At 38.0% G+C, this 24,298-nt stretch overlaps 1 protein-coding gene across 3 annotated transcripts in view; it reads left to right on the top strand.

Moving 5' to 3' along the window:
- Nucleotides 1–7,623, top strand: part of LOC124962142 (complement factor H-like) — a 96,508-nt gene extending 88,885 nt beyond the window's left edge. Inside the window, exons 21-23 of one of the 3 annotated variants that reach the window (XR_007104431.1) lie at nt 1,608–1,790; nt 5,817–7,340; nt 7,459–7,620. Coding sequence is in view for 2 of the 3 variants with exons in the window: in XM_047521308.1 (XP_047377264.1) it covers nt 1,608–1,790; nt 5,817–6,016 (383 nt within the window). In the remaining variant the exon portion in view is untranslated. Of the gene's footprint in view, nt 1–1,607; nt 1,791–5,816 lie in introns of all 3 variants that reach the window. The other 2 variants (XM_047521308.1, XM_047521307.1) reach the window with 2 other exon arrangements.
- Nucleotides 7,624–24,298: the final 16,675 nt, after the last annotated feature.

Raw genomic sequence — 24,298 nt, 5'->3', positions numbered from 1 at the left:
ATCTTCCTATTTTTGTATCTTTGTATCTCTGTGTGTATCTTTCTGATAGATTCCCCACCTCCTTTCTTCTTAAAATTGTTGTTTTAGGTATTCCAGTATATACATAATATATTTGCAGCTTATCACTCAACTAGTATTGACATTTTATTTTTCCATCAAAATGTGGGAACCTTTCTTCCATTTAAGTCCATTTGCCCTTTTGTGTCTCCTCTATATACACTGAGCACTATTATCAAATACTATAATTTTCCTTCAGACATTAAACATAATGAATGAACTGAGGAGGAAAACGTCTATTATATTATATATTTTTCCTTTTATCAGTTACATTGTTCTTTTCTCTCTCCTGAAGACTCAATCTTCTTTTGTCATCTTTTCATTTCTATATGAAGAATTTCTTCAGTTAGACTTTAAGGATAACTCTTGGAGACAGATTCTCTTGATCTTTTCTGTAAAAGAATGCCTTTATTTATGCCTTTATTCTAAAGCTCAGTGTCACTGCATATAGAGTTGAAGGGTGACATCTTTCTTCTTTCACTTCCTTGTGGCTTCCATGGCCCTGAATGAGAAGCCCGCTGTCATTTGAATATTAGTCACCTATAGGTAATGTGGATTTTCTACCTTGCAGTTTTCAAGAATTTTTCCTTTATCTTCAAACAGATTCATTATGATATGTATTAACATGAGTCTACACATCTTCTGAATACCTACTTTTGTGCCTCGTGCCCAGGTTGTGAAGTTGTTTTATTAAACTTATTTCTTCCCTCTTTCTGGGCCTCCAATGTTTTCTTCTCAAGGCTCTGAAGTTGAATTCGCTGATAGATTTTCAGTCTATCTTCTCTTGGTCTTGCAAGAGTGCTCCCTTTCTTGTCCTTAGGTTAAAGGAATGAGGCTCCTTATGAGATTTTCCTTTTTTATCTCTACCTGATACCAATCCTGGGATTAGTTTTTTCCAGTGCTCCATCTAGAATACACAAAAGCCCTAAAGTGAACTCATATAGCAAACTATTTTCCATTCCTTGAGTTCTGAAGTTCCTAGTCAGAATGAATTCTCTGTACCTTCCAGAGTCTTCTTATATTGGTATTTCAATTTTTTATATCCCAGATTATAAATTATGCTTAGCAAAAGGAATACATAAGAATGATTTATACTCATCTTGACCAGATCAGGTAGAAAATATTTCCCTTTTATCTTCTACAAATTTGCATTTTTGAATTTTTTCCAAAAAGTTATTTTTTTCTTTTGTAATGAAAAGGAAAATCAAAAAGAAATCAGTAGGGACACAATAAACACTGCATTATGTCATATATAAGAACAAAAAACTTTCTTAGTTTTTCTTGCTATCTACCCACGCAGCATTTATTTAAGACACATTTCCCTACGTAATGGACACATTTTTTGATGGTTTATTAGTGCCTTCAGTGAGATGAAATGAAGAGCTTAAAAATGTAACCTTCATTTTCTGTGAGTAAGATTTCTTCAAGCAATCACTTGTTACCAGAAATGATAAAGTCTTGAGGCTGTAGATGGAGATATGTTTGTGCTGGCTTTAATTTTATCCTGTATTTTGATTTGTTCTCTCCATAAATGAAATGATATTTTTCAGATTCTACAGGAAAATGTGGTTATCCTCCACCTATTGAAAACGGAGACCTCACTTCATTCCCGTTATCAGTATATTCTCCAGGTTCATCGGTTGAATATCAGTGCCAGTCTTTGTATCAACTTCAGGGTAGCAAGACAATAGTGTGTAGAGCTGGAGAGTGGTCAGAACCACCCAAATGTTTACGTAAGTACTTCAGTGTTCTCACAGGTCCTGGGAAAATCCTTGAATATGATACTTTGCTGTGTTCAATAGAACATTCACACATTAAAGAAGATATATTCTGTGTAATGCTTCTCTAATAAGTATTAATATGTGAGGAAATAAATATTAATAAGTTATTTTTTATTTTAAAATAATAAATATAATTATATGTATTCAAGATACACAATGGGAGGACTTCTAAAACTATATTTTAATTTTTTATTAGCCTGTATTAGTTGCCCATATTAATGGGGGTCTTTGTGATATTTCCATACATGTATATATCCTGCCTGATCATATCCAACCTCCATCTACCTACCCTACCGCTTACACACTTCTTAACCTCTAACCGTTATTATTCTACTTTTAGGTCACCCTTTTTAATATTCCACATATGAAAGATAACGGCTTATCTTTTTGTGTCTGGCTCACTTCACTTAACATAATATCCTCCAGTTGTATCCATTTTGCTATAAATGATAAGATTCAATTCTTTATGGCTGAATAATATTTCCTTGTTTAAATATGCCACTTTATCTTTATCTATGGATCAACACATTCTCATTCAACATCTTAGCTATTGTGAATAACACAGCAATAAACAGGGGCATGCAAATATCCCTTTGGTATGCTGATTGATGTTTTCTTTGGATATGTACCCAGAAGCAGGATAGCTGGATCATATGGCAGATCTAATTTTAGGGTTTTGAGAAACCTTCTGTTCTCATAATGATTGTACCAATTTAAATTCCCACCAAGTGTGCATTTTCCCCCACATCCTCACCAACACTTGTTAATTTCACGGTTTATTTTTAAAAATACACATTCTAACTGGGGTGATACAATACCTCAATGTAATTTTTATTTTCTTTTCCCTGTTGGTTAATTATATTGAGCATTTTTATGTATTTTTGACCATTTGTATTTCTTCTTTGAGATATCACAAATCATTTGTCCAACTTTTACTTGGATTACTTGTTTTTAGTTTTTTAAGGTCATTAAACACACATTCTAGATATTAACCCTTTGTCAGATTCATAGTTGACAAGTTTTTTTTTTTCCCTCCATTCCATGGCTTGTCTCATTCTGTTGGTTTTTTAGTTGTGCAGAAGGTTTTCAATTTAATATATAGAATTTTTACTCCTATGCTTTTGTGGTCTATCCATAAAATTATTGCTTGAGTCAATTTATTATTTCTTCATTGTTTTCTTCTACTAATTTTAGAGTTTTTAGATATTATATTTAAGCCTGTGAAATGTTTTGAATTTAATTTTGTACATGAAAAGAGGAGTCAAGATTTAATTATCTGTATATGGATATATATTTTTGCCAGCATCGTTTACTGAAGAGGTCACTCTTTAGCCATTGTTTTCCTTCTTTCTTTTTGGAAACTTTGTTACAAATCAGTAGATAGAGATGCATGCATTTATCTATCTCTATCTATCTATCTATCTATCTATCTATCTGAGAGTCTCTATTCTGTACCATTGGTCTATGTGTCTGTTTTTGGTTATTATGGCATTTTGGTTATTATGGCTCTGCAGTATGTCTTGAAATCAGGTATTGTAATGCTTACAGCTTCGTTTTTTTTTTTTTTTTTTTTTTTTTTTGTTCTTCAAGATTTCTATACTTATTCAGGTCTTTTGTTCTTCATATGAATTTTAAAATTTTCTTTTCTGGTTCTGTGAAGAATATCATTTGTATTTTAAGTAGGATCGCTTTTAATATGTAAATTGCTTAAGGTATTATGGAAATATTAACAACACAAATTCTTCCAGTCCTTGAACATGGGAAATCTCTTTATTTATTTTGTATCATTTTCAATTTCTTTCATCAGTGTGTGGTAGTGGTCTTTTGTTCTTTGTTGTATTTGTTTGTTTGTTGTACAGATTTGTGAATGGGATTGTTTTTATGATTTGTTTCTCAGCAAATTCATTATTGGTGTATAAAATTCTCACTGGTATTTCTGTGTTGATTTTGTTATCTTGCACCTTACTGACTTTATCCATTCTAAGAATCTTTTGGTGGAGTCTTTAGGTTTTCCTATATATTTGAGCATATGATCTGCAGACACGAATAATTTGGCTTCTCTCCTTCCAATTTGTTTGTTCTTTCTTTCTCTTCTTTCACTTTTCTGATTAAAATTTCTAGTACTATATTGAATAAGTGCTGGGAGAATGAACACCCTTGTTCCTGATCTTTGAGGAAATGTTTTCAACTTTTCTCACTTCAGTGTATTGCCTTTGACTATGTGATATATAGCCTTTATGATGCTGAGGTATAATCTTTCCAGACACTATTTGTTCAGGGCTTTTATCAGGAAGTGATGTTGAATTTTTTCGAGCACTTTCTGTATCTGTTAATCACATGATTTGTATCCTTCATTCTGTTAATGACATGTATTATGTTTATTGATCTGCATATGTTGAACCATCCTTGCATCCCTGGGATGGAACCAATTTGTTTATGGTGAACAATCTTTATGATTCTCTCTTGAACCAAATTTGCTCATATTTTGTTGAGAAATTTTTCATCTCTGTCCATGATGATTATTAGTCTACAGTTTCTTTTATCTTGTGTTCTTATCTGTGATGCTACCAGAGTACCACAGAGAATGAGTTGGGAAGGATTCCCTATTTCAATTCTTTGCAATAACTAAGCCCCGGGGGCAGGTGGCCAAACAGGAGTTGTACCAAAGCGACCAAACCAAGCTTTATTGGAAATTGGCTTTTGGTTGAAATTTCCAGTCCTCCCGGATACAGGTCAGGGTAGAAATCTAGAGAAAACCACATATGACCCCGGCTGCCCAGAGTCTTTACAGGCCAGAATAGGTGGGGAAAAGCATGAGGGTTTAGTGTCCCCCAAGGGTTGGCTGGGGATTCCGTTGATTGATGGGCAGTTGCAAGACACTATGAAGTTTATCTGCCTGCATCTGAGTGGTTGTTCTTTGGTGCATGCGGGCAGCCTGATGCCCCCCCATGTTTGCAGTGGGTTGCCAGGTATCCAGCTTCCCCCCATGCAGTCACTTAAATCCGCCCTTACAGTAACTTTAAAAGAAATGGAATAAGTTCTTCCTTAAAGAGTTTAAAAAATCAATCAGTAAAGACATCTAAACTTTCCTAAACTATTTTATTACTGATTCAATCTCATTGTTCATTATTGATCTCTTCTGGTTTGTATCTTTCTATGGTTTAATTTTAACAGAACCTCTGTGTCTAAAAATTTATGAATTTCTTCACATTTTTCAATTTGTTAGCATGTATTTCATCTTAATAATCCCTAATGATCCCTCATATTTCTGTGGTACTGGTTATAATGTCTTCTTTTTCATTTCTTATTTTGTTTGAGTTATCCCTTTTTTTGTCTTGGTTTGTCTTATTAAAGGTGTATTCATCTTTCTTACCTTTTCTGATACCAAATTTTGTTTTCATTAATCTTTTCTACTGCTTGTGTATGTGAGACACCCTCTCTTATACATTTTTATAACTGAAACTTTGTAGCATTTGACCAAGATTTTAATTAAAGAAAAACCAGAAACGTGGGAGGCTGAGGCAGGATGATCCCAAGTGTGAGGCCAGGCTTAGCAATTTAGTGAGTACCTATCTCAAAATAGTAATGATAATAATAACAAAAATAATAAAAAAAACACTAGGACTATTGATGTAGCTCAGTGGTAAAGTGTCCCTGGTTTCACTCTCCCATCCAAAAAGAAAAAAATCAGCCATCGTGCCATGATGATTTTACACTCTAAAATGCCGAGCTCTTAATATGGTAATTAATCTTTTCAGTTGATAATAAAATATAATTATCACATATTAACCACCTAATTTTTACATCATTTTCCATTTTAAATTTATTTAAATCTATCTGGTATTCACAAAAAATTTGTTCAGAAAGAGTTTTCAGGAAGAATTTCTGAAACATTAAAAAGCATTCTACTTGAACATCCCAAAGTCTTGATAAAAGACTCCTCTTACTTAATATTTCATGTTCATTTCTTTCTTTCAGATGCATGTGTAATATCAGAAGAAATCTTGGAAAGACACAACATAAGCTTCAGGTGGAAAGAAGAGCAAAAACTTTATTCTATGTCAGGAGATTCAGTTGAATTTAGATGTAAATATGGATATCGTCCATTAGCAAATCAACTATTTCGTACAAAGTGTATTGATGGTCACATGGAGTATCCTCGTTGCACAAAAAAATAATAGGTTCCATTATTAATATCATTAGAACATACACTTAAATTCAGAATTTTTATTATTTAATCTAGTTTTAATTTTATTTTTAAGTATTGTTTAACTCATTTTTATTCATAAATCAGAATTTGTGTTGATATGTGCTGACGTATTTAGAATCTCAGAGACCACAGGCCCACATCTTAAAAGCATTGCATTCAAATTTGGCAAACTGGTTGCATCCTGTTCATAAAACATCTATGGCAAGAAATTAAATGCAATTACTTCCATGTTTGTCTGTATCCATCATTCTCCAAACTCTAAAATTTTCTACATAACTTTTGAGGTTCTCTGAGACTTTGTTTCACAGTGCATGGAAAGATACACTCTCCATCTTCAAAATTATGTAATTCAGAAACATGTAAAAACCAAATAAGTCATGCCTTATGTTAGTAAAAAAATATAAGCAATTACTGATTATTACTTATCAGTCAATAAACAAATGTAAAAAAGATGACATCTGAGCTTCCAAAATACATGAATCTAGTCCATTTAAAAATGTAAACAAATCACAAAGAGGAATACAAGTTTAATTGGATATGTAACTATCATAACTGTAACTGTATAACTATGGAAAAAAGGATTGGCAGAAAATGCCATACAATCAGTAAAAACTACATTTGTGTTTATAGAAAGAGGATTAAGTTGTAATTCCTTTAAAGAGACAATCCCTAAGTTATAGTGGTTTAACTTGTGATTTTTTTGCACTGTAGTATGAAAGTGATATGTATTGAGTAGAAACTGTATTTTAATCTTTTTCTAATGCTAGAAATTCATGGTATACTACTTTTATGTTATTGGTTACAAATATTTAACAGCATCCAATTGGGCTTGTGATCAACAAAGTAAGCAGTCAATATCTACAGAGTACTCTTCTGCTAAGCTATGATATAGGAGAGGTTGGGGATATTAAATACATGTTCAACTTAAAATAATTTCAATTTATCATGAGTTAATCAGGAGGTAACCCCACTATAAGTTGAAGAGTATCAGAACTTATCTATATTGTAAAATTTTCAATCTTTAATATAATCAGTATTGAACCTTAAGAATAAGATATTTTAAGATAATGATGTCTAAAAAGCAAGGTGATCATGTGTAGAAATACAGACCTCATTGGCAATGATCTCAATGTCAAATAGTGCTTTAATGAATTTTTTGTTATAGAAATGCTTTTCTAGCTTAAAAATTTCAGTAACAAGATTTTGAAGTGTAATTTTTATGTCTTTACATTTCAGATTCCACTATTTAGTTAAAATCACTTTTGAATAGAAACATCTTTGATTTTTAAAAGGTATAATGTTTAGGATGAAAATAAAGATAAAAATACACAAAAATTTAATGTGACAAATGGTTACTTCATATTGCAAAAAATCACATGGCTTATATTAAATACTTTCTTCTTCTTTCAGATCCTGATTTAGACAAATTGACTGAGTTGAGGCAGATTTCTCAATTTCAAGGGAATTGGTTACAATAAGCAAGTAATCTTTGTGTTTAATGTTAACACTTGTGAATATACTTAACTCATTCCCAATGGGCCACTATAACAAATAAATCTAATTTATTCAGTGTGACTTACTTTAAAAAGACACACCTTTTCATACAGTTAATGGGACTGAAATGCCCAAGATCAAGGCACCAGTTAACTTGGTGTCCCAGGAGGGCTTATTCTCTGCTTTGCAAATGGTACCTTCTCACTGCATTCTAACTAGGTGGAAGGGTCAAAGAAGTACTCTAGCCTTTCCTTTTAAGGGCAATGTATCCATTATTGAGGAAGGAACCCCATGACCTATTCACCTCAAAAGACTTCACCTACTAATATGCTCACTGTGGTCACTAGGAACGAAACAGTGACATTTTGGGGGACACAAACATTCAGGACAAAATAAAATAGGGCAGGAAAAAGACAGTAAGGCAGTCCATGCAACAGAAACCAAAAGGCAGTAGGGATAGTTACACTTCTATTACACAGAAGAATTTCAGCCAAACACTATAAGAAACACATAAAAGATGGTCATTATGTGGTAATAAATGGGTCAGTTCCTTGAGAGTATGTGTGCATGTGCGTGTGTGTGTGTGTGTGTATTTATATTTATAGTACTTAAGGGAGAAATAGACTGCAAAATAATAATAGGAGGGTGCTTCAGTACTCCATCTTTAACAATGGATAGGTCATCCAAACAAAAATTCAATAAGGAAACATTGGACTTGAGCTATATGTTACCAAATAGACCTAACAGACATATATAGAGTATTCCACACAATAGCAGAATACACATTGTTCTGTAGTGCATACACAGCATTATCCAGGATAAGTCATATGTTATGTCACAAAAATGTTTCAAGTATTTAAGAATACTGAAATGATATCAAGTATCTTTGCCAAAGAAACACATGAAACTCTAAATCAATAACTGAATGTTGGCATATTCACAAATATAGAGAATTTGAATAACATCTTCCTGACCTTCCAATAGGTCATTGGCAAAATTGAAAGGAAAATTAAATGATACTTACACAAATCAAAATACAGCATACTAAAATTTATAATGTGCAGAAAAGGAGTTCTGTAAAGGAAGTAGATATATAACTATAAATGCCTATATGAATTAGATCACAAATAAATAACAAAGTTTCAAACTTTATACCTCAAAGAACTAGAAAATGAAGAAGTAACTAAAGATATTATGAGAGAGGAAATAAAAAGTACTGAAAAAGAAAAAAATAGCAACTAGGGTAATAATATTAAGCATCAACAATGTTAAGAGTTGATATTTGAAACAATAAACAAAATTGATAAAAGTTAGCTAGATAAATATTAAAGTAAATAAATTCAAAATGAAGAAGAAACATTCAGCTAATGACACAAAAATACAATGTACTATGAATCCAGTGTGAACAATTATACCAACAATTTGGATCACCTAGAAGAAATGAACCTATTTGTAGACCCTTGCAACCTACCAAGACTGAATTAAAAATGCAAAATTCTCAAGAGACTAATAATGAACAAGGAGTTTGAATCAGTTATTAAAAAATCCTATATGAAAGAAAAATCCCAGGATCTGATAACTTTACTGGTTTTACAAAACATTTAAAAATCAATGTGACCTGGATAAACCCAAATACCATGTGTAACTATAAAGCTCTAATAAAAAAAATTAGCATGTATCCTTTTCATGTCCCTCCAAAATACTGAGGAGTAGTAATCACTTCCAAATTCAATTATGAGGCCAACATTATCTTGACATCAAAGCTACATAAGTATATTATGAGAAAATAATAAACTATTATACCTGATGAATATCCCTGGTGAATAATAGAGAAGCAAAAACTGTCAATAAAGATGAATTCAACAGTACATTTAAGGGCTTATAAGACTTGCTCATCTGTGATTTCTTTCTTTTTTTTTTTAATTGTAAACAAATGGGATACATGTTGTTTCTCTGTCTGTACATGGCGTAAAGGCATACCATTTGTGTAATCATAAATTTACATAGGGTAATGTTGTTTGATTCATTCTGCCATTTTTTCCCTTCCCCCCACCCATCCCACACCTCCCCTCCCTCTATACAGTCCTTCCTTCCTCCATTCCTGCCCCCCTCCCTAAACCCAACTCCAACCCCAACACTAATCCCTCCCACCCCCCATTATGTGTCATCATCCACTTATTAGCGATATCATTCTTCCTTTGGTTTTTTGAGATTGGCTTATCTCACTTAGCATGATATTCTCCAGTTTCATCCATTTGCCTGCAAATGCCATAATTTTATCATTCTTTATGGCTGAGTAATATTCCATTGTATATATATACCACTGTTTCTTTATCCATTCATCAATTGAAGGACATCTAGGTTGGTTCCACAATCTAGCTATTGTGAACTGAGCAGCTATGAACATTGATGTGGCTGTATCTCTGTAATATGCTAATTTTAAGTCCTTTGGGTATAGGCCAAGGAGTGGGATAGCTGGGTCAAATGGTGGTTCCATTCCAAGTTTTCTAAGGAATCTCCACATGTGATTTATTTCTGAGACTCAAAGATTGTTCAATAAATACCAGTCATTAAATACTATACATTATATTAACAGAAAAAATTAAAAATCATTATTATCTGAATAAATGGATAAAAGCAACATCATTTTACAATAAAAATCTTTAAAAAATTTGACATAGAAGGAGTTGCTTCAAGAGAATAAAGGGCATATACAAGTTGGATAATCCTAACCCAAATATCCAAAATCTGAAATGCTAAAACTTCCTAAATGTTCTAGATAATAATGCCAAAAGTGGAAATTCCGCACCATGATATTTTGTCCAATGCACAAAATCATTTGGAGTATGCATATAATTATCTTTGGAATATATTTATGTAGTGAATATGTAAATCAAGTAAATTTTGTGTTTAGGATCAGGTCCTACCCCAATGTATCATTCTGTATATATAAATACTTCAAAATAAAACAAATAATTGTGGTCCTAAGCATTTGGAATTAGGGATATTCAACTTGCATTAGCAGTCTACAATTGATATCATACTAATTGTAAGAAGGTAAATATACCTTAAACCACAGCTGGAGAGGCTGATAAGTGTTGCTCCATTGTACAAAAAAAGGGGTGGTGCTAGAGGTCGAAGTCAGCAGTCACCATCCTTTGGAGGGTGTCCTGAGCCTGTCCACTGAAACCATTCTGCTCTCCAAAACCTCTTGGTTTGTGATGGGAGGGAACGTTTTCAAGATCTCTGAAAGGTCTTCAGGACATTTCATCCACTGTGTTGGTCATTTCTATTCATATGAAACTCAATACAATAGTCACCCTATCACACACTTGGTTTCCTTGACTGGAAAAGCTCCTTCATTTCCTGCCACACAGCAATGCTGAGAAGTTTTCAACTATTTAGACCCTTATTCCCTCTTAATTATAAATTCTATCTTTGAATTATATGTGTGCTCTCATTTCTTGGAAGCAAATAAATGTAGCCAAAGACCCGAATGACTAAGGTCACAAAAGACACAACAGTGAAGGAAAACACTGCACGATCATATATTCAAACTCTAGCAAAAATAAGCCCAGGGTTATAGAGGAAAGGATGCTCAAGGTGCCACAATGGGAAAGAGAACAAAGTGAGGAATAATTGAGTGGTAGTGACTTAGAAAACAATTACTCAGAACACTTAAGAACAAGGGGAAAAGGTAGGGGAGAGGTAAATCTTATTCAGTCTAATACAAAGTACCCCAAAATTCATGGAACCTGCCCTCATTTGAGGACCAAAATAGACAGAGACCATCAAACATTAGAAAAACTTTAAAGAGGATGATCCTGGAGTGTATGCACAGATATATACAGCGGCAAAGAGAAAATGCCCTAACAAGGGTCAGGGAGCAGCTATCAACAAACCTAAGGCCCTGAATGTTTCTTCTAATGGTACTGCTGCAGTAGTTACTCACCAAGATACTATCATTCAGATTACATCTCAAAATTCAGCTCAATTGGTGGAAATGGAAGCAGCTGTCATAGCCCTTGTAAAGTTTAAGGAGCAACAAATGAATCTCTTTACTGATAGTAATTATATTGCTGAGGTGATTCCCAAATTAGAATTGTCTGAACCCATAACCCCTCATAAGCTAATTTAGCCACTCAGACGGTTTTCATCTTTTCCTCAGTAAAACAAGCCAGAACAATTGTTGACATGACCCCAGTTTCGGTAAACTTAGATTTATTCATGTGTCTGTTTATGTTAGCATTTTATTGCATGTGTAAGATGCACCTACGCCAACAAAGGGATACAAGAACATTGTAAAAAATGCACTTGCTGCCTTAGAAACCTCCTCAGGCTCGGTTGTCTCAAATGGATGGCTGGTTGTCAGAGACGAGAAAGTCTCCTGTGGCTGACATATCAACCTAAGACAGGAGCCAAGGTAATAATATCAAGCTTCTTCATTATCCAATGACGGGTAAGAATGTCAGTAAGACATGTGGACGCCTAAGACAGGCACAGTGGATCCAGAAATAGCGGTAGCTATCACGCATCCATTAAAGTTTTCTTCACTTTTTAAAAAGAAAAAGGGGGAGATGTAGAGACATGTTTAAGTGGCTCTAAGATGGTGGCTGGCGTTGGGTCAAGAGGAGGTGCATAATTAGTGTTAACATGGGGTGAACTCTCATGGCCTTTTGCCTGATTGGTTGATGTCTCCTCAGTGCTCATGGTCAACACGTGTTCCTCATTCTTGATTGGTACCGTGGTGCGTGCTCCAATCGTGCTACTTAATCCTGAGCTGATTGGCTGCCTTAGTGTATATAAGACATTCTCTTCACCTGGGAGGAGGACGCAGGACTAAGAATGCACCTATAGGAAGCACCTCTGATAAGCAGCACCTCTGATAGGACTTACGACGCACCACTAAGATGCACCTCTAGAACGAATCTCTGGATGCACCCCTAATACTCACCTCTAAGAAGAAGCAGCAAACCTCTAAGAAGTAGCACCTCTGGAAGTGTCGCACCTCTGAAAGCGTAGCACCTCTGAAAGTGTAGCCTCTCTGAAGGCATAGCCTCTCTGAAAGCATAGGACCTCTAAAAGCAAGCAAGCCTCTCTTCTTCTATAAACTAGCAAACAAGCAAAAAAGCAGCCCAGAAATAGAACTAGTTCATTCCCAGTCCGCCTACGATAAATTCTCGTGGAATTGTTGCTGCGAGCAGCAACTTATAGGCACTACTCTGTTGACTCTCCTGGAAATGGTGTCTGCCTTGACACCTCAGTGCACTGTACCTGGTCAAGTATCTGCATAAAGACTCTGTTTACAGTATCTAGTGACAATATATGGGTAGAATTTTTTTTATTGTATTTGGTCAGAGCATCTGATTAATGTCTCAGGTTATTATACCTTGTCAGAGTGATTAATTATTATCTCTGTATACTGTATGTGGCCACAGTATCTGGTTTTGTAACTGGTTACAATATTTGAATAAGCCTCTGGCTCCTGTTCCTTGTCATTGTATCTGGGTACTGTCTGTGTTTACTATATCTGGTCACAGTACCTGGCTAATATTTCTGATTATTATAACTGGTCAGAATATTTTTCTAATGTTTCTGGTTATTGTAACTAGTCATGGTATGTAGCTAAGGTCTGTGATTATTGTACTGGGTTATGGTATCTGACTCATGACTGAGAAGGGTCAGGCATTAGGATGTTGTCTCTATTTGATGCACCATGGGATCTGGCTAATGTCTCTGGCTACAGTACCTCCTGACTATACCTAGGTATTGTCTCAGTTTACTGTACATGGTCACAATAACAGACTTCATTCTCTGGTTACCATACTTTGTCATAGTAGTTGTTAATGTCTCTGATTCCTCTATTTGGTCACAGTATCTGGGTAATGACTCTTTTAACTATGTCTGGTGTTGGAATCTGCTCAATGTTCTGACTACTGTATTGTGTCATGGTATCTGGGTATTGTCTTGGTATACTCTAGCAAGTCTTGGTATCTGGTCAATGTCTCTGGTTACAAGTCACAGTATCTGGCTAATGTCTGTAGTTCATGTACCTGGTCACAGTAAGTGCATAATTTCTCTGGTTTATGTACTTGTTCACCAAATCTGGCTAAATTGAGTCTCTGGTTATTGTACCTTGTCAAGGAGGTTGCTAATGGCTTTGATTTCTGAACTTGTTGCTGTGTGTAGCTAATGTCTCTGTTACTGTACCTGGTCACCTTATGTAGGTAATGACTCTGGTTACTATACCTAATGTCTTGGTCAGTTTTTTCCTAGCTGTGACTAAAAGGATCTGAGCAGAACAATTATAGAGGAGGATAAGTTTATGTGTGGACTCACGGTTTCAGAGGTCTGAAGGCCATAGAAGGTCAGCTGCATTCTTTGGGCTTGAGATGAGTGAGGACATAATGGTGGGAGAGAGTGTTGGAGGGAAGCATCTCATATCTCAGTGATCAGGAAGCAGACAGAGAGAGTCTCCACTCTCCAGATACAAAATCTATACCCCAAAGCCACACCCAATTCCAATCTTCTCCAGCTACACCCTATCCTGTCACTTGCCACTCACTTAATCCCACCAAGGAGTACATCACTGATTAGGCTAAGACACTCATAACCCAATCATGTCTCCTCTGAACCTTCTTGTATTGTCTCACATGTGAACTTTGGGGGGACACCATCAAATATCCAACCATCACACCTAGTCATGTGACACACTGGTCACAATGTCTGGAAAATGTCTCTGGTTACTGTACCCAGTTCATAGTATTTGAATATTTTCTATGGTTATTGATTCTGAGCACAGTATCTAGCTAATGTCTCCCATTACTCTACCCAGTCATGCTATCTGGGTAATGTCTCTAGTTAGTGTACCTTGTCACAATATGTGATTAATGTCTGGAGACTATATCTGATCACAGTAACTGGATATTTTTCTGTGTGCTATACTTATTCAAAATGTCTGACCCATCTCTCTGCATGATATACTTAGTCATGGTATCTGACCATCATCTCTAGTGACAGTAGCTATACAGTATATCTGGCTATTGTCTGTGTTTACTATGCCTGGTCAAAGGTTCTGGCTAATGTCTCTGTGAATGCCTCTGCTTATTGTCACAGGTGGAGGTACAAGGTATTGTTTCTGCTTACTGTTCCTACCCACAGAATCTGGCAAAGTTCTCTGTTTAATGTACCTAGTTATCATTATTGGCTCCTGTCTCTAGTTACTGTATCTGGTCACCATACCTGGTGAATATTTCTGACTACTATACCTGGTCAGGATATCTGGCTAATGTATCTGTATCCTGGACCTTTTCATGATATCTGGCTAATGACACTGGTAACTCTACTTGGATATAGTGTCTGGGTAACGACTGTTTCCTGGTTGTCTGTGTCTTCCTAAAGTCTCAGCTACTGAACCTGGTCATGTTATCTTGCTAATGTCTCTGGGTAATATATCTAGTCATGGTGTCTTATTAATATTTTGCTTACTGTAGTTCCACATGTCATTCGTTTTTATCACTGGTTACTATTTGTGGCCTTCTTATCTGGCCAGTACCTCTTCTTACTGTAACATGCTGAGTTGTGAAGTATTGTCTCTGCTTACTCTTCCTGGCTACAGAATCTTCATTTACTTTACCTTGTTATAGCATAGGTTACTGTGGCTTTTTTGTGTCCCAGGAGGTGTTATTACGGTTTTCTCTCTGTATACTCTATTTACTCACAATATTAGGTGTACGCCTTTGGTTAATGTACTGTGTCATGTTATCTAGATATTATATTTGGTTCCTCCACCTGATCATGGTGTCTGGATGATAGGTCAAGTTACAATACCTGACCATGATATCTGACTAATGTCTCAGGGTACTGTACCTGGGCACAGTATCTATACAGTCCTACCTTCCCCCATTCTTGCCCCCCTCCCTAACCCTAACTCTAACCCTAACACTAACCCCTCCCACGCCCCATTATGTGTCATCATCCACTTATCAGCGAGATCATTCTTCCTTTGGTTTTTTGACATTGGCTTATCTCACTTAGCATGATATTCTCCAATTTCATGCATTTGCCTGCAAATGCTGTGATTTTATCATTCTTTATGGCTGAGTAATATTCCATTGTATATATATGCCACCGTTTCTTTATCCATTCATCAACTGAAGGGCATCTAGGTTGGTTCCACAATTTGGCTATGGTGAATTGAGCAGCAATGAACATTGATGTGGCTGTATCTCTGTAGTATGCTGATTGTAAGTCCTTTGAGTATAGGCCAAGGAGTGGGATAGCTGGGTCAAATGGTAGTTCCATTCTAAGGAATCTCCATACTGCTTTCCAGAGTAGCTGCACTAATTTGCAACCCCACCAGCAATGTATGAGTGTACCTTTCTCCCCACATTCTCACCAACACCTGTTGTTGCTTGTATTCTTGATAATAACCATTGTAATTGGGGTGAGATGGAATCTTAGGGTGGTTTTGATTTGTATTTCTCTTATTACTAGAGATGTTGAACATTTTTCCATTTGTTGGTTGATTGCTTGTAGGTCTTCTTCTGAGAAGTGTCTGTTCATTTCCTTAGACCATTTGTCGATTGGGTTATTTGTAGTCTTGGTGTTGAGTTTTTTGAGTTCTTTATAGATTCTGGAGATTAGTGCTCTATCTGAAGTATGATTGGCAAAGATTTTTTCCCACTCTGTAGGCTCTTTCTTCGCATTGCTGATAGTTTCCTTTGCTGAGAGAAAGCTTTTTAGTTTGAATCTATCCCAGTTATTAATTCTTGCTTTTATTTCTTGTGCTATGGGAGTCCTGTTGAGGAAGTCTGGTCCTAAGCCGACATGTTGAAGCTCTGGATCTACTTTTTCTTCTATAAGATGCAGGGTCTCTGGCCTGATTCCGAGGTCCGTAATCCATTTTGAGTTTAGTTTCCTGCACTGTGAGAGATATGGGTTTAGTTTCATTCTGTTGCATATGGATTTCCAATTTTCCCAGCACCATTTGTTGAAGAGGCTATCTTTTCTCACTTGCATATTTTTGACCCCTTTGTCTAGTATGAGAAAATTATATTTATTTGGATTTGTGTCCGTGTCCTCTATTCTGTACCATTGATCTACCTGTCTATTTGGTACCAATACCATGATGTTTTTGTTACTATTGCTTTGTAGTATAGTTGAAGTTCTTGTATTGCAATAACCCCTGCTTCATTTTTCCTGCGAAGGATTGCTTTAACTATTCTGGGTTTCTTATTCTTCCAGATGAATTTCATGATTGCTTGTTCTATTTCTGTAAGGTACGTCATTGGGATTTTAATTGGAATTGCATTGAATCTATATAGCACTTTTGGCAGTATGGCCATTTTGACAATATTAATTCTGCCTATCCAGGAACATGGGAGATCTTTCCATCTTCTAAGGTTTTCTTTAATTTCTTTCTTTAGTGTTCTGTAGTTCTCATTGTAGAGGTCTTTCACCTCTGCTGTGAGATTGATTCCCAAGTATTTTATTTTTTTTAATGCTATTGTGAATGGGGTACTTTTCCTAACTTCTCTTTCTGAAGATTCATCACTTATGTATAAAAATGCATTAGATTTATGAACATTGATCTTATATCGCCTGGCTATGCAGCCCCTCCTCTGAGCCGCCACCTGGAGCCCCATACAATAGCTCCGAGACCCAGAGACCCGCCACACACCTCCTCCTCTGGACAGCCACCCGGTTTCCAACGCAGTCACTAGGAGCCCAAGCAATTCACTTCGAGTCCCCTCCTCCTGCCAACCGCCCATAGCCCTAGGCAGTCACTCCAAGTCCAAGTGCCCCCCCCCTGTTCCTCCTCCTCCTCCTTGGGGTAGCCCCCCGGGTGTTCAGGATTGGTGGCTCCAAGAACAAGTTACCCACCGCACTCCTCCTCCAGGCAGGCCACCGGTGTTCAGGAGTGGTCGCTTTTAGTCCAATCAACTCACCACTCACCTCCTCCTCTGGCAACCACCTGTGACTCTGATGCAGTCACTCCTAGACCAAGCGTCCCACCGCTCTCTTCCTCCAGGCAGGCCACCGGTGTTCTGGATCGGTCGTTCTGAGTTCAAACAGCTCGCCACACAGCTCCTCCTCTGGCAACTGCCTGTGACTCTGATGCAGTCACTCCTAGGTCAAGCAACCCGCCGCGCTCCTCCTCTTCCTCCGGGCAACCTCTCGGTGTTCAGAAGTGGTCGTTCTGCGTCCACACAGCTCTCCACAAAGCTCCTCCTCAGGCAGCCGCCCAGAGCCCCAGTGGGTGCACCGAGTCCAAGCGCTGTGCTGAGCCGCCTCCTCTACGATGATCCCAGTGGTCCGTGTTTACCGCTCCAGTGGGGGGGAGGGGCATCTCACCGAGCAACTCTACTTCACAAAGTTCCCTACGTTCCAGGGCTACTTCCCCGTCTGGGATGTCTACCCAATGGGAGAGACTCACCCGGCGGCTTTGAGTTGGTCCCAAGTCTCTCACTATCTCCTCTTCTGAATCTTGCGTCCTGGAGCAACGTGAAATGCAGCCGCCCTCTAGTCCGCCATCTTGGCCCGCCCCTGGGCAAACTTTTAATAGGTGCAGGGATTCTGGTCCAATGACTAGGTTCTCCATGCTCTTTGAGTTTTTGCACAAGATGGTTGGTGCTGACATCATGTCACCCTGTGACATAACCTAGAGGAATTGATGTTTACCCTGTGAAGGTCTTTCTTTGAACCATTCCTTTTTATCATTTTTCTACTGCTTCCTTTGGCAATGAGGACACTTACCCTGCATGTGTGTGTCGCGGTAGTACGCAATCGTTGGTTTACCTTGAGTCTTCAGTGGAAAATTTGAACTTGGATATGTGAGCCATTTTGGAACTATTGACTACAGGATCTCTTGGAAATAATCAAACACAGTTCACATTGTCTGGTAGACAATGATTTTGGGGGCTGTGGGCAGAATGTTATGCTATGAATCTTACATATCTCCCATAAGCCCACAAATGGAGGACTTGGTACCCATACCAGCATAGCTCAGAGATTAGGCCTTGAGCAGAAGACAGGAAAAGAAGGGTTCTGACCTCATGAATAGATTATGAGACTGATAATGGATCTATCCCTCAATGGACTATTGGGATGGGTAGAAACTTCAGAAGTTACTTGTGGTTGAAGGATAAAGATCATTGGGGGAATGCCCTTGTGGGTACATTGTGTCATTTACCACAGACGTCATTCTTTCCTCCCTCTCTGCTTCCTGGCCACAATGAGGTAATCATTTCTACAGTAGTTGCCCTCTGCCATCTTGTTCTATTTTGCCAGAGGCACAAACCAATAGGGGTAAATAATCAAGGACAGTAAAAAAAATAATACTCTGATATTGTGACATGGTACAGTAACCTGAGAAGTAATCCTCGACTGTGACCTTTACAATACTCAGAAACATACACAAATACCATGTTCAAATAGAGAAAACATAGAAAATACGTAGATACTGTTGCTAGGTATAGTAAACAGAGACCTTAGCCAGATTCTCTGGGAAGAGACAGCAAGCAGAGACAATACCTCATGTCTCCTACCTTGTACATCAATGTGTTACAATAAGCATAGTCGTTAAGCAGAGACTGTGACCAGTGACAATAAGCACAGACATTAGGCAAATACATGAGTAGGTACAGTAACCAGAGGCATTAGGTAGGGATAGTGACAAAGTACAGTATACAGAAACATATCCAGACATATTGAAAAAGTACAGTACACAGAACAATACCCAGATACCATGATGAGTCAGTAACCATATACTGTGACAAGATACAATAATCAGAGACATTACCCAGATACCATGACCAGGTACAGGAACTACAGATATTAACCACATTGGATAACCATAAACAGTGACCAGAAAAAATATATAGACACCATACCCAAGTACACTAAACAGAGACAATACCCAGATACTGTGCAAGGTACAGTACACAGAGATATTAGCCAGATGTCATGTCCAGGTATTGTAACCAGACATATCATCCTGATATTATCTTGGAGGAACCAATATTATCTTTGGTTCCTCCAAAGATAATATCTAGATACCATGACACAGTACAGTAACCAAAGGCATTACCCTAATACTGTGATTAGATACATTATATAGAGACAACACCCTAATACCAGCTCCAGGTACACTAAACAGACACAATAACCGGGTGCTATAACAAGGTAAAGTAAATGAAGATTCTATGGCCAGGAACAGTAAGCAGATACAATACTTCACAACTCAGCCTATTACAATAAGCAGAGGTACTGGCCAGATACCATGGCCAGGTATAGTAACCAGAGATAAAAACTAATGACATGTGGAGCTACAGTAAGCAAAAGTATTAATCAGACACCATGACTATATATATTATCCAGAGACATTAGCAAGATACCATGACCAGGTTCAGTAGCTGAGACTTTAGGAAGAGACAGAGAACCAGTAAACAGTTATTACCCAGACACTGTATCCAAGGATAGTAAACAGTGTCATTAGCCACATAGCATGAAAAGGTCCAGGATATAGACACATTGGCCAGATATCCTGAACAGGTATAGTAATCTGAAATATTTGTGAGGTATGGTGATCAGATACAGTAACTAGAGTTGAGAGCCAAACATGATGACTAGGTACAGTAAACAGAGATCTTAACCAGATTCTGTGGGTAGGAACAGTCAGCAGAAACAATACCTTGTACCTCCACTGGTTGCAATAAGCAGAGGCATTCACAGAGACATTAGCCAGAACCTTTGACCAGGCATAGTAAACAAAGACATTAGCCAGATACACTGTATAGTTACTGTCACCAGAGATGTTGGTCAGACACCATGACCAAGTATATTGTGCAGAGAAATGGAACAGACACTTTGAATAAGTATAGCACACAGAAAAATATCCAGTTACTGTGATCAGATATAGTCATCAGACATTAATCATATATTGTGACAAAGTACACTAACTTGAGACATTACCCAGATACCATGACTGGGTAGAGTAATTGGAGACCTTAGCCAGATACTGTGATCAGAAACAGTAACCAGAAAAAAATATTCAAATACTATGACCTGGGTACAGTATCCAGAGACATTTTACAGACACTGTGACCTGAAAAATACCATATCTAGGTGTGATGGTTGGATATGAGGTGTCCCCCCAACTCACATGTAAGACAATACAAGAAGGTTCAGAGGAGAAATGATTGGGTTGTGAGAGTCTTAGCCTAATTAGTGATGTACTCCTTGGTGGGATTAAGTGAGTGCAAACTAACATTATAGGGTGTGATTGGAGGAGACTGGAATTGGGGCATGGCATTGGGGTATACATTTTGTATTTGGAAAGTGGAGACTCTCTCTGTCTGCTTCCTAATCAATGAGATATGAGATGCTTCCCTCCAACACCCTCTCCCACCATGATGTTCTCCTTTATCTCAGTCCCTGAGGAATGGAACTGACCTCCTCCTATGGCCTTTCAGATCCCTGAAACCAATGGTCCCCCACAGAAACTTATCCTCCTCTATAATTGTTGTGGTCAGATGTTTTTAGTCACAGCAACAAAAAAACTGACCAAGAATTTAGGTACAGTAACCAGAGTCATTACCTACATAAGATGACCAGGAGGAGTAACCAGAGACATTAGCCAGACACAGCAACAAGTTCAGAAACCAAAGCCATTAGCAACCTCCTTGACAAGGTACAATAACCAGAGACTCTATTTAGCCAGATTTGGTGATCAAGGACATAAATCAGAGAAATTAACCACTTACTGTGACCAGGTACATGAACCACAGACATTAGCCAGATACTGGACTAGTAACCAGAGACATTAACCAGATACCAAGACTAGGTAGGGTATACACAGACTATACCCAGATACCCTGACACCATACAGTATTCAGAACACTGATCAGATACCAAGACCAGACATAGCTAAAAGAGTTATTACCCGGATACTGTGACCAATTAGAGGAATCAGAGACATTAACAACTTCTATGACAATGTACAATAACCAGAGAATTAAGCCTGACATTGTGATCAGGTACAGGAAACTGAGACAATACCTAGGTATAGTCAGGAGGTACAGTAACCAGAGACATTAGCCAGATCCCATGGTACATCAAATAGAGACAGCATCCTGATGCCTGATCCATAGAGTCATGAGTCAGATACCATAACCCAGTACAATAACCACAGAACTTAGCTACATACCATGACCAGCTACAATAACCAGAAACATTAGCTAGATATTCTGACCAGTTATAATAATCAGCAACATTAGCCAGGTACTGTGACCAGATATAGTAAACACAGATAACACCCAGATATGATGACAAGGAATGGTAGCCAGAGACTTCAGTCAAATATTGTGACCAGTTATAAAATCAGATACTGTGGCAACATACAGTAAACAGAGATAATAATTAGTCACTGTGACAAGGTACAATAACCTGAGACATTAGTCAGATGCTGAGACCAAATACAATAAGCAAAATTCTACCCATATATTGTCACTAGATACTGTAACCAGAATCTTTATGCAAATACTTGACCAGGTACAATAAACTTAGGTATCAAGCAGATACCATGACCAGGAAGAGTCAACAGAGATAGTGCCTACATACTAGGATCTATTACAATAAGACACATTACATGGACCTTTCCTCAGCAGACATTTTGATTCCTGGCATCCTACCTTCAGGTGTTCTCCACTGTGACTTGACTTTCACTCTCAGCTTCTCACCATCACCCTCTTATGGGTTATCTTCACAGATTCTTTTCATGCTATGCACTGCCTGTCTTCATAGGATTTCTTAGACACCTTGGTGGAAGTTTGTCGGATCCTGGAACTCTTGTCTTCTGAGTTCACACCTGTAAAAAGAGCACACATTACACATTAGACAGTAACGTGTCCAGGTACAGTAAACAGAGACAATAAGTAGATACCATGACCAGTTATAGTAACTACAGACATTAGGCATATATTTCTTACCAGGTACAGTGTCAAACACTGGACAGATAACATGACCAAGTAACCAGAGACATTTACCAGATTCTGTGAATGGGTACTGTTCCAGCTACTCCAGACTCAGCCCTCCTGTGACTCCCATGGGTGACTTGGCTGAGGATGCCTGGGTTGCACAGAAGAAGTAGCTCTGCTTCTCCATGTGCCTTTCAACTCTGCACCAGTTCTGGCCACAATCGGTGGGGACCAGCAGGACCTGGCACTGACTGTGGGGACAGCTAGCCACTCAGCACCATTCCTGGTCTCCCAGGCTTGCCCTCCAGGGCCGACCCCACCCCATCTCACTCGCCTGGGTGCCTTTCCTACCTGGAGTTCAGTGTGGGGATTCTGACATCTCCAGCCACCTTTGTCTGCATCATGGCCATGGACTCCAGCAATGAGTCCCCAAGGGGCCCCAAGGCATGGAGATGAGGGCTACACTGCTGCACCACAAATAGAAGGGTCAGCATGGATGTAGGGCAGACAATGGACACCTGACACAGTACCCAGCTTCTGAGTTGAAAACTTTCAACAAGGGCTGCACCGTTTCCAGGCTAAAGGAAACTTGAAATTCTTCTTCAGCCTGTTCTGTGCCGACCAGTTCTGGACAGTTGTCGGAGGGCCCAACTAACATTCCACTGGTACACGTGGACCCCCTGAGCACATCGGCACAGCCCTTTGATCTGCCTGATAATTCTCTGGGCCTCCTCCTCTTGCTATGGGCCCACCACCTCTGGGATGCGGTGCAGCAACTGACCACCACCTGCATGCGCCATCATGATGTAGATGTGTCCAGTCCTTTTGATAATCTGAAACAACTGGATCACATTGGGGTGCTCCATGGACTTTGTTATTTCCACCTCAGACATGTTTAAAGTCAAGTCCTGCTCACCCTTCCACAGGACTTTCACAGTCACCTCTGTCCCCGCCACGATGTGTCAGGCCTGTCTCACACTGCCAAACTTGCCCTGCCTGATATCCCTCAGAACCTGATACTGGACCTTGAGGGCATCCTCTTAGGAGGAGTTGGCCAAGAGGCAACCCTGCATGCTCATCACTGCACTATGCTGACTACTCTCTCTACATATCCTAAGCAGCAACACCAGCTAAGGATGCTAGCTGAAAACAACAACAGCAATACCAACAAAAGGAAAACTAAATTATAAAAGTTCTTCATATGCAAATTAAGTTATTGGCACCCATATTGAGAATCTGTTGATGTTAGATACGTGGATTTATTTCTGAGATTTATAATCTGGTCCATTGGTCTGTGTCTGTTTCTATGCCAGTAGATGCTGTCTTGGCTACCACAGCCCCATAGTAAGTCTTGAGATCAGGTAAAGTGATGCCTTTAGCTTTGATGTTTTTGCTCAAGTCTATCAATGTGCAAGTCTTTTGTGCTTCCATATGAATTTTAGAATGGTTTTCCTAGGTTTATGAAGAATACTATTGATATTTTGAAGGAGAATGCACTGCTTTGGGTGGCATGTACATTGCTTTGGATTCTAACATTTAAGAATATTAGTTCTTTTAATCCTTGAGAATGGGAGATATTTTTATTCTTTGTGTGTGTTTACTTCAATTTCCCCCCTAGTGTTTTATACTTTAAGTATGGAGTTATTTCACTAATTTGTTTACATTTACTCTTACTTGTTTTATTTTATTTTATTTGTAGCTAATATGAAAGAAATTGCTTTCCAGGACTTCTTTCTCAGCAAGTTAGTATTTTTATATACAAATGCTTCTGACATGTG

Source organism: Sciurus carolinensis, chromosome 12 (genome assembly GCF_902686445.1).
Source record: "Sciurus carolinensis chromosome 12, mSciCar1.2, whole genome shotgun sequence".
NCBI lineage: Eukaryota > Metazoa > Chordata > Mammalia > Rodentia > Sciuridae > Sciurus > Sciurus carolinensis.
This window is presented reverse-complemented; position numbering and strand designations above follow the sequence as displayed.